We start from the raw sequence: 17,852 nt of genomic DNA on the forward strand, positions 1-17,852 counted from the left end.
AGGGCAAGATTTTTCTTCACATCACCGAATTTTCTCCCTTTACTGTGATAAACTCCCTCACAACAGGACATACTGACTTCTATATTTTTCTGTTATCTTCCAGCAGCACTTACTTACACTCCACACTTGTTTATCTGCAACATTTCCCAACCTTATGCCCTCCAAATGTTAGCCTACAAATCACTTTATTACACCCAACACAGCTAATGTCTCTGGAGCCTACCAAGTTGGGGAAGACTGCTTTGTGGCATTTCTCAATTACTGTGTTGATAGTCTGTATGCCTCCTTGAGATCATCTATATGGAGATTCTAGAAAGCTCTGGAATTCCAGCTGTGGATAGACTTCTACCAGTCCTATGTTCCTTTCTCACTAAGATAAAGGACAAATACGTATCAGGTTAGTAGGAATGTATGTCTGGAGTAATAAGGACAAAGGTTCATGTGCCATGTAGGGGATGTGACCAGTATTCCAAAAAAACTGCTCAAATTCAGCAATCTGTTGAAGGCATCTTTGTTCGTGGGGTGAAGAGTCACTTTTGTTCTACCTAGCTTACTCTCCACCCTTCCAGTCAGAAGTACTACAAACCCTAGAAGTGCACATTTTTACAAAGTGCATTTCGAAACACTGCTACATGGCACAAGCTACCTGGTTCTTTGTGGTCTCTGTGAATGCACACAAATGGGTTAAACTGCCTGCGCAGGACTCTTCGGAATATTTTAGAGCTGATAAACTGACCAATAAAATGTTTGCCCGTGTCATGCATGCTCCACCCGCCCTCGATAGCTCAGTTCCTTTTTGCCACTGCTGCAATAGGACTTATTCGCGTTGCTAGAGCTTGAAATTCTTTGAAATCTTTGGCTTTGGATCTCAGACTGTTTCCTGACTATGTCTTCTCTTCTCTGGATATTTTGACACGGACTGACCTGGTTTTCAATTATCATTTTTTGATTCAGCTAATTGTTATATCTCGTTTGACCCTTGAACTGTTTACATATTCTGATTTGGATTGCGGATTGGACAGATTGATTCTTCATAGTGGCCTCTGTAGCCATGGTTCTAGTGGACATCTGTGAATTCACAAATCCCTCCCTTCCTCCCCTCTGTCATGGCACCGTTTACCTTTATTTAAATACCTACTCTATATGGTAATGGCTTTCAAATATTGCGTGTCATGTGCTGGTAAAATCCTTTTCAGATAGACACGACCACTGTGCGTTCTGCTTGGGAGAAAGGCATCAACCCAATTCATGCCAGGAGTGCAAGAAATTAACTAAACCTGCACTCAAACTCCGTTTACAGTGACTCCGATCGTACCTTTGGCAGAAGTCGCTAACACCGTTGGGCCCTGCAACTATGGAGTCTGTAGTGCATTCGGCCCTTTCAACTCCTTGTCCTGATACCGCTGCCTCACAGGCACCTGCCATCCCATCATCAAGGGCTTCTTCCAAAATCTCCAAACCACAAAAGTTTTTGGTATTGGCGTCAACATTGAAGATACCACCGACTAAGATCCCAAGAAGAAGACAGTGAAACACAAGAAGGTCAAGCACCCTTCTAAGTCTATGCAAACTAAGGAACTTCCTCCGGCTCGAGGTGCTTTACCATCACCTATCCTCAAAGAACCTTCCAGGGACGTGCACGATCCCGAGTCTTTCTCGGTGGGGGATGGCTATATACAACAGCCAGAACCACAAGCTTCGATGTTGGTACCGAGCCTGTCTCTGACCTCAGGCCATCGTGAGGCTGATGTATTCTCCAGCCTGGCCTCAGCCCATTTGGACCCTGTTTCCACCGGGTGGGCAATGGTGATTGAGTTATCTAACTTGGAAGTTTCACTGCAACAATCTCCTCTTCATAAGCAGCTTGCAAAGTATCGCATTATTTCCACGCCGACAACTTTCTCAGCAGTGAGATGTGATAGTACTCCCACATCCCTCTCGGCATCATGCTTTTCTGGAACACCAGGAACCACTTTATGTAGAAATGGATCAGTATGGTGGTCGACACCAATACTATGAAGACAACTTTGACCCCTGATTTTGACACCAGTGAATATATAATACTCAAAAGAGTTAGGTACATTTATGCTTCGCCATCGGAGTCTTCTCAGTCACCGTTGCAACCTCAACATTGGCACCAAGTCTACATCCAGCCCGACCTGACAACTTTGAGGCATACCACCAAATGTATGCTTCCTCAACACCAGGGTACACTTCACCCTCCAAAGCGTTCTCGGGATCCATCAGTACCGTCATCATTGGTATCGCGCCCGAAGTCCTCGCACTCTCATTCATCTCAACAGACAGTGCATACAAAGACCACTTATCCACCTGAAACTCAGTCTTCTGTACTGGTTTCACGGGCTACAGCCTCCATATTGAGGGTTCACCATCGTTCTTCCTCACCTCCCAGGGGTTCATCATTATCCTCCGTGTCACAGCAGGACCATCGTTCGGAGGCTTCTACAGAATCACTTTCAAACTTACCTACACCAGACTCTGATATGTCTGATATCCATCCCCCATCTCCTTCTGAAGATTTTACCTCATATTCCCAGTTAATTTTACAGATGGCCAAGTCATTGGAGCTTAGCACAGACCAACCTCCTCCCACCAAGCAGGACTTGATCTTTGAGCTTGGCCTTTATTCCGTCTTTATTAAGGAATCATGGAGTCAGCCATCCGCATCTCTACAATTGTCAAGACACATCAAGAACAATTACAGAATGCATGGTGGTGATACAACTAAGCAAACATCCTGCCCTGAACTCCATCATTGTGCAGTTGAGGGCCAGAAATCGTTCCAAGGTTGCCCCTACTAATCCAGAGGGTCGTAAGCTGGATGTTTTAGGCCGTCGCACAGCGTCATTCATAATGAGTCTCCAATTATCAGACAGCGATGGGCGCCTACCAAAGACAATCGTGGAACAAGATCCTGCCAGTTCTACAAGCCGCACCTGAAGAGACTAGGGCTGCAGCTCTCAACGTGCACCTGGAAACAACGTTGGCGAAGCAGCGACGACTGGCGTTGCATCATCCAGCCAATGCTGCTTCCAAATCTCTGACATCTGCTATCTCTCTTAGGAGGCATGCCTGGCAGCGCTCAGCAGGCATCAATGACGACACCAGGTCCCGTATTGAGGAGCTGCCGTTTGATGGCATGGGGCTTTTCAATGAAAACTGATGAGGTGATGGAGAATCTGCATAAGATCAGAAAAACAGCAAGATCTTATTATGTCCAGCAGCCTAAATACCAACAGCAGCAGTGGCATAAACCCATTACTTCTTACAATTCATACCAACAACCTTATCAGCAGGCCTACCGTCAGTATAAACTTCCTCAAGAAAGATCTAATCCTCCTCCATCTTCCTCTGCCACTACCTCTTTCCAAACTCAAGCTTCTGGTCAATGTCATCAGAATTTCTGTTGCCCTGCCAAGGGCAAGCAATATCTTTGACTGTCCTCTACTGAATTCTCCTTTCAATCTGTCCCACCTTCTTCGTCTAGCCCCCCTTTTTTTTGGCAAGTGGTCTTCAATCACCAAGGACACTTGGGTGCTAGCCATCATACATTTTGGTTACCTGTTAAGAGTTTTCAGATCTTCCTCCTCTTGATTATATCAAAATCACATCTCATTCACCTGCTCTAGAAGTCGTCTCTGTTCCTTCTCCAGAAATATGCCATTCAATGCATTTCTTCTCAGGAAGCACTGGACGGGTTCTATTCCCAATACTTCACAGTTCCCAAGAAGGATGGAGGCCTGCGACCAATTCTAGATCTCAGCTGTCTGAATACTTACCTTCATCCGAGACGTTTCAGAAGGGTCACCTTAGAATCCATTGTCCCTCTTCTCTCTCCAGGCAATTGGTTTGTCATGATAGACCTACAGGATACTTATTTTCATACTTCCATACACAAGCTCCATCACAAATATCACTGATTTGTATTCAAAGGATCAGTGTACCAATTCTGCAGCCTACCATTTGGGCTTGCCACCGCCCCAAGAACTTTTACCAAGTGTCTAGCTCCAGTAGCAGCCTATCTGCGTCTAAACAACACCATGGTATTTCCATACACAGACGACTGGCTGATCGTAGCAGGCTCTTGCGCCAAGGCACAAGACACAACTTTTGTGTTACAAACTCTGGCAGATCTGGGACTTCAAGTCAGCTTTACGAAGTCCCATCTTCAACCATCTCAAGTCGTGAATTACATTGGTGCAGTTTGGACTCCAACAGAGCCTCCCTGCCGAGAGGATTATCAAGTTACGTCGTGCTATTTGCCATTTCATCTGGGCGCCAAGGTGTCAGCCCATCACATGCAACATCTTCTGGGTCTTATGGCTTCCACCATGTCTGCTCTCCCTCATGCATGGCTGGAGATGTGTTCACTGCAAGCATGGTATCTCACTCAATTCGACCCGATACAGGACAACCACACCACATGGTGGACATTTGGGCCGCATCTTCTGATTGGTCGGCCTTTCAGACCACTTCAACTGTCTGTTCAGATTATGACACCAGCACAACAGGATGGGGTGCGCATTGCTGCGCTCACAAGATCCACACTACGTGGTCCAACTCAGAGAACCTGCTGCATATCAATCATCTGGAAGTGCTCGAAGTAATCAAGGCCCGTCGCGCATTCTACCCGCTGGTGGTCAATCGTGGAGTACAAGTGGCTACAAACAACATGAGCACTCTATACTACATAAAGCAGGGAGGCACACACTCGTCGTCTCTCCTATACTTAGCAATCCACCTATGGGAGTGGTGTTACGATCATCACGTATTTCCCATTGTCATCCATGTGGCAATGGAGGACAACATTGTGGCCAACTGCTTGAGCCGTCTGACCACTCTGATGCACGAATGGGTCCTCGATAACTCTGTGTTCGCCCAGATCTGCAGACATTGGGGCACACCGGCTATCAACATCTGTGCCAATCAGCTCAACACAAAGTGTGATCGATTTTCTTCTCGAGCAGGGAGAGGCATGGGCTCCTTGGGAGATACCTTTATGGTGAAATGGGATGAGGTTCTTCTCTATCTCTTTCCTCCTGTCCCACTCATTCAGAGGACGATAGTTGGAATTCATCAGTTGCGGGCGGATGCTATCCCAGTGGCTCCGTGGTGGCCTTGGCAGCCATGGTTTACCACCCTCAAGACAATTGCGACAGATTACTTGAGACTGCCTCAGCAACCATCCTGACTCAGGAGGGAGGCAATGTCTGTCACCCAGATGTAGAATTGCTCCACTTTATGGCTTGGAGGATTCCCCTGCTATAAAAGAAGTGCTTGAACGGGCTAGGAGGCCTTCGACCAAACTTCTGTACTCTTATAAATGGTGGGTTGTGACGTTTACCCACGTGTCCCCTGCCTGTTTCACCACACAAGCCCACACTACGTCTTCTGACCACTTGAGACATTTCTTTTCCTTGCTGCCACCGGTGGATTTTCTTTTATCCACAATACCAAGAACTGTAGACAAACACTTGCCTGATTACTGCCAACAAGTTATGTATTTATTAAGGTGTATTAAAGTTGTTCAGAATCACAGATGTTCTTTTATTTAATGCTTATAATCAGATCATTCAAGTGTCAGATAATTTTCTACATAATCACCACCTAGTATATTTATTCATCTTGACCAGCTTATCACTATTATTTATATCTTATCTCGATCTCCCTCAACAGTTTCTTTCTACCACTGTCAACAACCACCTTCAACCATCTCCACAATCAACCCCCTCCTTCTCTTGCCAAGCCCCTTATATCTGGTGACTCCGCCCCTCCACTCCTCTCATAGGTTCATGTAAATGAGACCCTGAGTGACGTAGTATGGCTTGGAGGATTCCAGTGGGCTAGGAAGCCTTCAGCCAAACTTCTGTACTCTTATAAATGGTCAGTGTTTCCTAAATTTGCTGAGACCAGAGGTTTGGTCGCTATCCCAGTTTCTGTAAGGACCTTCCTTACTTTCCTACGTCATTTGTTTGATATGGGTCTGGCACATTCCACAAGTGTCAGCCATTGTTTCATATCAACCTGTGGGCTCAGATGCTTCCCACTTATTTTCACACCCTGTTAAGAGATTCCTACAGGGACCACACAATATTCGTCCTCCTGTCTGGCAACCGATCCCTCAATGGTCACTACGGACACTGTTGAAGGGGTCTTGCGCAACCTCCATTCGAGCCTATGGCCTCTACTTTTTGAAACGTCTGTCACTAAAGACTTTGTTTTTGGTGGCTATTACATCTGCGTAGAAAGTGAGTTAGTTGGCTGCACTACAGGCTGATACTTTTATATACAGTTCCATCCCAATAAGGTCATCTTATACCCTGATGTTTCATTCCTCCTGTGATTTTGAATTTTCATGTTAATCAGCCTTTGATTCTCCCAACGTTATTTTCTAACCCTTCTTCAGATGTTGAGCGCATGCTCCACTCCCTTGACGTTCGTCGAGCTTTGGCTTTCTATGTTTCTAGGACTAAGGACTTCTGTAAATCTCCTAGATTGTTTGTCTGTTTCCATGGACCCAAAAAAGGTCATCCAGCTTCCTCTCAATCTGTGTCCAGATGGATAGTATCTGCCATCGCATTAGCCTATCAGCTGGTTGGCAAGACCCCACCAGATGTGCTGAAGGCTCATTCTGCTAGAGTCATGGCTACCTCTACTGCTTGGCTGCGTGAGGTTGATTTGTATGACATCTGTCGGTCAGCTACTTGGTCCACACCGATGACCTGTGCTACACATTACAGGCTGGATGTCAGAGCCAAACAAGAAACAAGTTTTGGAAGGGCTGTGCTGACTTCAGTTCTACCGTGACGGCCCTCCTTCCAGTAAGTGAGCTTACTAGTCATCCATTCGTGTGTATTCACAGAGACCACAAAGAAGAAAGAGAGGTTACTTACCTGTAACCATGGTTCTTCAAACGGTACTCTGTGAATTCACACGTCCCGCCCAACTTCCCCACTGTCCATCATGGCTTGCCTATAGCGTTCAATTATCAGAACCTTGGCAGCGGCAGACATTTGGAACTGAGGTACCATGGGCAGGCGGAGCATGTACAACACAGGCAAATGTTTTATTGGTCAATTTATTTGCTCTAGAATATTCTGAAGAGTCCTGCGCAGGTGCAGTTTAACCCATTTGTCTGAATTCAGAGTATCACTCAAAGAACCATGGTTACAGGTAAGTAACCTCTTTTTTATTGCCTTCAAATATGGCAGATACAAATTAAAGCTCAGTTTCTGCAATTAAGAGTAGTTTCACAACTTCCAAAGTAAAGCACAGCTCAGGCTGTTATCTCTTCTCCACCCTGAAGGATCCAATATTTACTTTTCTCAGAAGAGAAGAGGCATGTAACAAATAACAGCAAAAACCTGTTTGGGTTTTTTTTGCTGAAGTTCTATTCTCTCCTATACCAATGGGGTGCTTACCAGCTTGTTGGGTAGGAAAGAACAGAAAAGAGGGAGGCAAGCAGGCACTAGGTGGGCTACTTTTGCTAAAATAAATCGTTTGTAATGTGTCCACTGCATTCTATTAATGCTGAGAGCTGCTTAGAGCAGAGGTCCCCAACCCCTGGTCTGCAACCCAGTGCCGGTTCGTGGCCTGAGACAACCTCCACCCATTCCTGCACGTACTCCCCCACACACAGCCCATTTGCGTCTGCGCCCATGTGAGCACTCCCCCACCCCTTCATGCATGCGCATGAGCGTGCACACGAGTGAGAGCGCCTGCATGAGCGCTGCACTGCCCTTTGTGCATGCGCATGAGTGAGCACCCACACAAGAGCATGCACACTGCGCATGCGCACAAGGGGGGGTCCGTGGGGCTAAAAAGGTTGGGGACCGCTGGCTTAGAAGACTCAAGCCAAAGCAAGGACATATACCTAAATTATTAAACAGAGAAGAATTAAACACCTCAATTAAGGTTTTCTGAATTTGTGGACTGCAGTTAATCGGCAAAATATATATTTACACTTATAACAGTGATTAACAAACAGAAGTATCTATGAAAAGCATTTCAGTTTATGACTTCTTCAGTTGCTTTGATAAATGTATGTTGTTTCCCAGCTGGCACAGTGAACCTCAGCTGACAGCCATATATTTACAGTGTATATTAAATATACAAATAAGTATTAAATATATTCATGGAATCCCTGAAATCTGTAACAAAACAAGGTACAAGGAACAAAAAATACATGGAAAATTTAAACACACACACAAAATACTACAAAAGTATTTAATATCTGCTATACTGAAGGAAAGCAAGTATAAATAGACACTGAAAATGCATATTTTAAAAGGGCACTCATTCATGTGTTCTGAATCGCTTTACTGTGTGTATTTCTTCAGGAGCTTTCCGCTTTTGTGATAAACCATCTTTGCTCTTCTGGAGATGGGCAGTGGCTTCTGACAAATGATAGTTTTCCATTGGGGGTGGTGGCTCCTTCATTAAAAAAAAGAATTTAGGTTTTACAAATCATTCTGTAAAGAACCCACCTATGTACTTTTGTTTAAAAACATGTCTTTGTTTTTATTGTCCTAATCCTTCTTAAATCTTACCAAACTATAGAACATGCATAGTAGGATCCAGTGCTTTTGGCTGTTATAAATCTTTATCCCAAACATTTGCACCAAGTCCTTTATCTAACCCCCACCCATTTTTGCTCTACTCTTCCAAATAGATAATGCCTGTTTACAGACTTACAGAAGTGCTAGCAGCCTAGCTAGAGTGTAAAAGTGGAAAACTCAAGTTGCCATGTATTACAGTGTCATATGAAATCAGAAAAATAAATATCCGTATGTCTCAAAAAGCCCATGTTGCAAACATAGTAAATAAGTGAATAGCAACTTAATCTCCACAATCTCTATACCTGAGGTACAACCCAAAAAACAGTGAATAAAAACTTTCCATAATCATACACACACACATCATCTTAAACCATACATCTGCAAAGCAATAACACATGCAGCATCTTTCATATGCAGCTGCTCCATCACGAACGATATTCTAGATATATAACACTTCCTTATAAGTATAGTAGCATGCTTACTATACTACAGATATGCAAACCTGTATAAGGTAGTCAGCAATGTACTCTGGCTTCAAGCAATTTATTCCTTGATATACAGCCTCACTTATGTTCACTTTTGCATCCTCTGGTTTTAGTTTATTAAAATCAGCAAAAAGATGAGTAACTTCTTTAAGAAGAGAAAGAGAATGAGCCGGGAGCACCTGCAGATTCAAAAGTGCGAAGAAAGCCTGAGTTACTCTTTCATGTAATGTATGCATGCTATTATGTTTAAATCTTGCCAATACAAGGTCATAAAGTGAATCACTTTGTGGATAGCCTCCAGAAAGAGCATGGAGAAGGCATGTGCAATTTTTTAAAAAAATTACCTTAACAAATATGGAGTACTGCTAATGGTGACTGATGGATACATTTGGGCTAGATGGGTGGGATAGAAATCCAATAAATAAATATATTCCATAGGCCTAACCTCCACCCAGTCCTTGCACTTCTTTCCTCATGGTGCTTCCCCTTTCCCACAATATCAACCTATCTTTTCCAGCTTCCCAGAAGACGGGGGGGGGGGGGGGGGCTGGGCAGATGCCTTTTGGTATCAACTCCATAGAAATGGGTTAATAGTACCATCCTTCTTTTACAAAAGCAACGTGTGCTACTTATATACTGCCCCCTAGTGCTTAAAGTACTCTCTGGGCAGTTTAAAATTTAATTATGCAGGCTATATATTAACCCACCCATCCTTCCATGAGCTGGGTATTCACAGCCTCCAGAATAGGCTGAGAAAGACAGCCTATTCACCAGGCTGTCTTTGTCATCTGACCTTAAAGAAACAATAGCAAAAAATGGGAGAGTATGAATTAGCTGCCACAGGCAACTAAAGAAACTGTCAACTAAGACTCACAAACATCAACTTCTGTTAAGTGAGAGTTCTGCTGGGATTCAAAAATAAAATTAGGGATGAGAAAATGCTCCCTATTCTCTCAGAGCTTAAAACGAAAGTATTTGCTTGATTTTCACATGCTACTTATATGTAAAAAAAGGAGTATTACATCCTCCCCCTTCCTAAGATTTAAAGCAGTAACAGGTACAACTACAATAACAGAAAGTACTTTAAAAAGAGTACTTTGAATATGTTTAACAGGCTCTAGGGTCACATCTCTGAATTAAAGACTTCTGCTGATAAGACATGCTCCCTGCTTTATCACAATCCATCATTATGGGGAAGAGTGGAAATCCATAACACTACTCTTACACAAGGAAAAGCAACCAAATGCCTATCTGTGATTGCTACCTGTACTAATAAAAGAAGACTTAGTTAAATACGCACCTTTGCTCCTCCTGACTCTAGCAGACGTTTGAAGCCTGCTTCCTTGACTGGGTCAACATTCAAAATAACTGTCCAACCACTAAATGCTCCCTAGAAAGACAGATTCATTTAAACAACACAAAAGTATAATGCTGCTAAATATTTAATTTCCTCATTTATTACCTTTCCCTTGTTTAAAATGTCATTTTAAACCACCTATCTACATTTCACGCACCATATTTTTCGCTCCATACGATGCACCTCTCCATAAGACGCACCAAGTTTTTAGGAGAAGAAAACAGGAAAAAAAATCTGTTTTCTTCTCCTAAAAATTTGGTGAGCCTTATGGAGAGGTCCATCTTATGGAACACAACCTAGGACCATTTGGAGGCTCCCCCTGCCCCCCAGGGGTCAGAGGGTGCAAAATCGCCACCTGGGACTCTTCTGAAGCTTCCCAAACCTCAAAAGGGTCCCAGAAGGTGGCGATTTTGCGCCCTCTGACCCACGGGGGGCAGGGTCTCTAAAGGGTCCTGGAACACACCATAGGAGCCTTTAGAGACTGACCCTGCCCCCCCGGGGGCCAGAGGGGGTGAAATCACCACCTCCTGGGACTCTTGAGGCTTGGGAAGCTTCAGAAGAGTCCCAGAAGCTGGTGATTTCACCCCCTCTGGCCCAGCGGGGGGGCAGGGTGAGGCTCCAAAGGGTCCTAGGGTGTGTTCCAGAACCCTTTAGAGACTCACCCTGCCCCCCTTGGGGTCAGAGGGGGCGAAATTGCCAGCTTCTGGGACTCTTCTGAAACTTCCCAAGTCTCAAGAGTCCCAGAAGCTGGTGATTTTGCCCGCACAGCCCCGTGCGGGGGTGGGGGGAGTGTCGTAAGGGTCCTGGAAGGCTCACTCGGACCCTTGCAACGCTCCCCCCACCCCCCATGGGGCCAGCGGGGGTGAAATCACCAGCTTCTGGGAGTCTTCTGAAGCTTCCCAAGCCTCAAAAGACTCCCAGAAGCTGGTGATTTCGCCTGTGCTGGCCCGTGGGTGTGTGTGTGGAGGGAGCGTCACAAGGGTCCAAGTGAGCCTTCCATGACCCTTGCGACGCTCCCCCCACCTGGAAGCTGGTGATTTCGTCCCCAATGGCCCCGTGGGGTATGGGGGGAGTGTCGCAAGGGTCCTGGAAGGCTCACCCGGACCCTTGCGACGCTCCCCCCCATGGGGCCAGTGGGGACGAAATTGCTGCCTTCGCTCCATAAGACGCAGACTCCCCCCCCCACATTTTTTTGGGGGAAGTGCGTCTTATGGAGCAAAAAATATGGTATTGTCACAGGCAACCCAGCTGTTACACAGGAGTTTTATGGTTAGAACTTGTCACATTTTCCCCCACTTCCACTCACACCCCAGTTTTCTGGACTAAATCACTTGCTTCAGAGTCTTCTGGTCATTTTTTTTCAAACCTGCATCTAGAAACTAACATAGATTCTGATTTACAGAAGATACTAAGAAGATACATGGGATCTAAGTTGTGGAAGACATTTTGATGTTCTGTGAGTGAAAAAGGAAATATTTTTCACTAGCTCCCCCTCCCCTGCAACTCCCCAGCATGTGCTCCACTGTTGAGGGTTGAAATGGCATGAAAGCTGGGGGGGGGGAGGAAATTGGCAGAATTCACTCACCAGTACTTTCTGCTCACAAGAACATCTCTCACTAGAAAGAACATAACTGAGTATGACACATTTAGCATACCTCAGTAATTCCCGTTTCCTCTTTCCTTCTTTGTATTGTTTTCCTCCATCTCATAGCTGCAACTGCTAATTTCCTCTGTACAATATTGATTCCAGGCAGAGCAGTGAGTATAGAGTTACTTCCCCATTCATAATCTTCCTCCTAGAATCATACAACACAGTTATATGCCTACCAATTCTGGCAAGTCCAACAGGAAATTTCAAATAAACCCCCAAGAGTGAACCACTGAAGTACAATCACACATGATAGGAGAATAACGGCTAACAATTGAAATCTTTGTACTTTATTTTTATCAGCATTGACATACAGCTCCTGTAACTACACCTGAGGACTCTATGTGGGCCTATGGGATGTGAACTTGCTTTCTTAGGTAAAATGATCTCTCTTCCTTCCTGTTCATCGCGAACTGCTCCTGAAACTCACTGTGTTTCGAAAGACAGCCCACCCTCTGACACTGGACACCTACCATGGCTGGAATTTGTCCTTCTCTGCACTGGAGCCAAGAGTTATCATCTCCAAATGTAATTAGATTATTGTCACCTCAACAAGGGTTCACATTTCTGTTCAAAATGCTTCCTGCTCAGAAATGCATGCTTCTCAGGTGCATAATTCAGAGAGTACAGTTGTTAAGAACACAAATTTTAGGACCTTATTCTCTATGCGAAGAACCTCGTCTTTCAAACAAATTGTTGCTTACGTACAGTGGTGCCTCACTAGACGACTGCCTCGCAGGACGAAAAACCCGCAAGACGATTGGTTTTTGCGATCACTATGGTGCCTCGCAAGACTTTTTTTTAAACCCGCTTCACAAGACTTTTTTCTTAGACCAAGGCTTCACAATACTTTTTTTTTGAGACTGATGCATAGGGAACCTCGCAAGACGATTTTTTCACAAGATGACGATTTTCGTGGAACGAATTAAAATCATCTTGCGAGGCACCACTGTACAGCCTTTCAAATAGACGGCTGCACCAAATAAAAGTGAACGGTCAGGGGTCCAGACATCATCTCCTCTGAACAGAAGGGGGAAAACAAGCTGCACTCGGTGGCGCTTCCATGCACCAGGTGGATGTTCTAGCACTCCACAGCTGCACAGAGAACTGCCCCACTTCCAGCTGAATTAGGATAGCAACTGCAGCAGCCATATCAACCTCAGCAGCAGTGTGGCCCCAGTTTGATTGGATAGGTGAGATCCAATGAAGCCGACTCCAGCCCAAGAAAGCTGCCCATCCCAGACTAGACCCAGGGCTGCTTAGCTTCAGCAAGGTTGCTGCATGTTGTAATCTAGAACAGAAGCAACTAATGGAGTTACAAACTAGCATATCTTTAGCTGTGTTAAATACCTCTACAAAGCACCGTGCAGCTCTGCATGCCTCTAGGTAAGAACGATGAAGCACCCACTTTCCAGCTGCCATGGATGCCAGGAATTTCTCATTACGAAGAGGGTGCCCTACGATTGTGTGCGTACAGCTAGGGTCAAAACACTGCTTCTCAAGCACCACCCCACCTTAAAAAAAAGAATTGTAACCAGTTATTGTAAAAGGTAGCCCATACCACAGAAAAGACAGGCCCCAAAATTTAAGAGTTCTTTTGTAAGTCACAAAAATTTTTTTGAGCCCCCCATATTTTCTGGGATAAATTGCATTGTAAAGCTGGAATCCAATAATAACTCCAAAACTTTATAACTATCTTACCTAGTTCTTCAATCAGATGATAATAATCAATTCGTTCCTGAGGGTTGAGGGAAGACAGCTGAAATCTACGCTGTTTTTCTGAGGCCTTTTGGTCAATTTTTGTGACCTGAAAGACACGAGTTTGAGGCAACCAGGCAAGAAGACAGGTTGAAGGATTCAATCCATAACAGTATGGCGCACTATCTAAGATGCCAGATGCTATTTAAGTAGACGCACAATCCTAACTTTACAAGAAGGCTGAAGGCCAGCTAAATTCGTGCTGAACCCAAACCCCTCCCAGCCTAGGCCATGGCAATTTACCGTATTTTTCGCTCCATAAGACACACTTCCCCCCAAAAAAAAGCAAATATGGAGCAAATATTGTAAAAATGATGCAGACCCCCCAGAGCCCATGCCGCTGTACTCCTCCTCTTCCGTTGCCCCCCCCGCTCTGGGTTTCTCTCATCTCTCCGCATCCCCCTCACTAGGCCGGGACCTGAATGTCAGAGCCGCCACCGCCACCAGCGGAATGCGATGTGAGGGGAGACTTGAAATGGGGGAGCGCAACAAGCTCCTTCTCCTCCCCTCCATAGCGTTCCTCTCTTCTGCTCGTTCTTCTCAGCTTTCTTCTCGCCCTCGCCTTTTCGCTCTGCCAGCCCTTCCTTCACTGTCACGGTGGCGGCAGCTTCTCCTCTTCATACCTTCTCCTTCCCACCTCCCTCCTCTTTCTTCTCTCTCTCAGGACGCCCATCAGGGACTGGCTGAGGTGTCTCTTCTGCACTCCCCCCAAAATAAGGGTGTGGGGGGAAACCAGGTAACAAGAAACGAGAGTGGGGAGCCCACAATTACTACTTGGGTTATGGTTCCTGCCGCCACCCAGGCCACGGGGGAGACGCCGCAGCGCTGCCCAGACAGCCAGGCATGACAGAACTTTTTTCCGTTTTTCTCCCTCTAAAATTAGGTGTGTCTTATGGTCAGGTGTGCCTTATGGAGTGAAAAATACAGTATTTAAGAACTCTCCTTGTTGAAATGACACTATGCTTGCCTAGAGGAAGTTTGGATCCAACATAACCCAACTGCTTTCACTTCATTTCTTTTCGGTTCTTCCACTGGCAGATTTAAGCCACCAGAGCAGTCCTGTTGCTAGATCTCTCTGACAGCATATCTCTGGGATTAGTGAGCAGAAGCAAAGTCTGATAGCATGAAGGCATTTTTGCTTGCATAAAAGAAAAATAAGCAGAAAAAGCTCCATCACAGCCAGTGTACCTCTGCATCAAGACTGCATTATAAGCCATACAGTCATGCTGAAAGAATGTATTTAATAAGCCTCTGAAGACAGGGTAGAATTAGGTAGTTAGCAGATTTTGTGGCACAGAGCTGGACAGTTACACATGAGAATAAAGTTTAATTCTTGACATAGATCCAGACTTACGGATATTTCAACAAATGTGTCAGACCTTTGGAATCTTAGTAAACAAAACTCACTCTTGAACTTCTACACCCCTCAACATGCAATTATTACTAAATCAGTTATTTCCTATTTTGCTTCAACATTTCTATTACTTTCAATCATAAGAAGACAAATATGATTACAGAAGGGGTTAGATGCAATTGCTAGGAAGCTCAGAGAAAAATGTGATTTGGAATTTAGGACTAATTTATCATCTGCTTAAAATGAAAGTTCAAATAGGTACTAGAAAACAATTTCACAGTGCAAGTATTACTATGTTACAAAGTGCCTACATCATTTTTTGGCTGGGGAGCCACAGGAGGATTTGCCAGTGGAAAGGCAATGGCAGGAGCCAACGGAGTTGGGATGGGATGGCCTTCGTTTATGGGCGTTTCTGGACTTCTACATAATGGAAATGTCGGCACTTCTATTATATCTGTTTTAGCAGGGTCTTCAACACCTATAAAGAAGAAAAATAATTATTTGAGAATAAAAAAATATAATTAAAAATTTGAGAGTAATAAAAGTCCCCAAAAAATCTGAAAAGCAGCAGCTTTTACAATTCTTCTCTAATGCACCAATCCAAAACAGGTTTAGTCAGCAATAACCCTACTGTTTCAAATGGAATTTCCGTTCAGGTAATATAATCAAGATGTTAACCAAAGTTTTATTTACCTACACAAAATCCCCCTTCTTGGATGCACAATGTAATGTGGTGGGTAGGTTTGAGTGTATTGGAGAAGCTGAGAGCAAAGTTGTCAGGAGGCCAGACTCTGTTACAAGACTGGACTCGTAGCAGGGTCACCAAAGGCAAAATGGTCACAGCTGAGACCCCAGACTAAGATGCATCCACCCTCTTCAGGAGAACTGGCTACAACAAGTGATGGCTTTCTAGCTCATCCCAACACAAAGCGAGCCAACAATTGTTGTTACATGCCAAGAAATCACCTCTGGCTTATGGCTACCCTATGAACGAACAGTCTCCAAAAGGTCCTGTCCTCAACAGCCCTGCTCAGCTCCTGTAAACTCAAGCTTGTGGTTTCTTTTAGGGAGTCAATCCATCAAGCCAACAGTTAGTAATAAACTGTTGACACATCAATATGGAGAGAACAACCAACTAAGCCAATTTGAAATATACTATGCAACAATAAAGCTTTTGGCCTGCTTCACACAAATATGTGGTAGAAGAGTAGAGCTGTTTTGCTTGAAGTGGAATTATCCAGGCAATTTGTACCCATGTGTTCAGCTATTTCATTTACATAGTCTCAGATTCCCTCTATGTAGTCAAGTTGTTATGTGCTGTCAAGTTGTTTCCAACTTACTGTAACCTATGAATGAGTGATCTCCAAAACGTACTGTCGTTAGCAAACTTGCTCAGCTCTTATAAATTCAAGGATGTGGCTTCCTTGATAGATTCAGTATGTAGTCAAGTGCTGGAACAAAAACATGTCTGAACCTACCAAGTAAATGCATTCACCAATAAAAGCAATGAAAAATAAGTACAGTGGTGCCCTGCATGACAACGACCCCGCATAACGACGAAATTGCTTGACCAATGACTTTTTTGCGATCCCTATTACGATCGCAAAATGATGGTTCCAATGTGTTTTTTTCGCTTTACGTTGATTAGATCCCTGCTTTGTGAACTGTTTGTTCGCAAAATGTTTTTTTCTGGCTCCACAAAATGGCTTCCCTTCGCAAAATGGCTCTGCTCCCTTTGCAAAATGGCTGTTTTCCGGACAGAAGCTTTGGAAGACAGCAATTTTAAACAGCTGATCGGCGGTTCTCTGTGGGCAATCTTCGCTGGATGATGAGGTATTTCTCCATTGGAACGCATTAACCGGTTTTCAATGCATTCCAATGGTTTTTTTCGCATGACGACAATTTTGCTGTACAGCGATTTTGACAGAACGGATTATCATTATTATGCGGGGCACCCTGTATTTTTATATGCTATAAACGTAAGATCAAAGGCTGCAACTCAACCTGTCATGTTCTCTTCTTACCCATTTCAGCAATTTCTGTATCAGTCAAGGACTTTCTATGTGAAAGGTCACCCACATTTACTGCATTTGGCTGAATTTGTTCAGAATATTGTGAGGGACTATTTGGCCACTGCAGGTTGCTGGCAAGCCTTGCCCTCTCTTCTCTTGCAGTGGGGTCATCCCAAATAATCTGTTCATTCTGGGATGGCTCCGTGTTGACATCAGTCACTATCTGACGGGACTGCCTGAGGAACAAAACAAACCTTCAGGATGGAAACAGTAGCCATAGTCAGAAGCTATATTAGGATTCACTGTTGGAATCTGGGTGATTTGGAGTACATCAGCAAGGATTCCAAGCTCTCAATGGTTTGATGAGAGTGATAACAAAAATCCTTCTCCCCCAACCCATAACTTGTAAATGCTGAAACCAAAAAAGCCAAAGTGAAAGCAGTTTGATTTGTGTGCGCAAAAATTGTATGGTCCGTCAATTCCAACCTTCTAAATGTCCATGAATTATGAAGAGCAGAAAGAATTAACTATACCAGTTTTGTATACGAACAGTTTTGAATGCCTATATAGTGTATATGGTGGAGTGCTACTGTGATTGGCAGTTGGATTAAAAATGCTGACTGGTTAGCATAATCAGTATGCTTTGGGGAGCAGTCTGG

At 44.3% G+C, this 17,852-nt stretch overlaps 1 protein-coding gene across 4 annotated transcripts in view; it reads right to left on the reverse strand.

Annotated features, from left to right (window-relative positions):
• Positions 1 to 7,954: 7,954 nt before the first annotated feature.
• The window catches only part of TOPBP1 (DNA topoisomerase II binding protein 1), a 38,997-nt gene continuing 29,099 nt past the window's right edge, over positions 7,955 to 17,852 (reverse strand). For all 4 annotated transcript variants that reach the window (XM_078377358.1, XM_078377357.1, XM_078377360.1 and 1 more), the window contains 8 exons: positions 17,206 to 17,429; positions 15,493 to 15,659; positions 13,771 to 13,876; positions 13,420 to 13,583; positions 12,077 to 12,217; positions 10,365 to 10,454; positions 9,082 to 9,243; positions 7,955 to 8,454 (listed from right to left, as the gene is read on the reverse strand). In XM_078377358.1, the coding sequence (XP_078233484.1) occupies positions 8,317 to 8,454; positions 9,082 to 9,243; positions 10,365 to 10,454; positions 12,077 to 12,217; positions 13,420 to 13,583; positions 13,771 to 13,876; positions 15,493 to 15,659; positions 17,206 to 17,429 (1,192 nt within the window). In that variant the 3' untranslated portion in view covers positions 7,955 to 8,316. The remainder of the gene's footprint in view (positions 8,455 to 9,081; positions 9,244 to 10,364; positions 10,455 to 12,076; positions 12,218 to 13,419; positions 13,584 to 13,770; positions 13,877 to 15,492; positions 15,660 to 17,205; positions 17,430 to 17,852) is intronic.

Source organism: Pogona vitticeps, chromosome 6 (genome assembly GCF_051106095.1).
Source record: "Pogona vitticeps strain Pit_001003342236 chromosome 6, PviZW2.1, whole genome shotgun sequence".
Taxonomy (NCBI): Eukaryota; Metazoa; Chordata; class Lepidosauria; order Squamata; family Agamidae; genus Pogona; species Pogona vitticeps.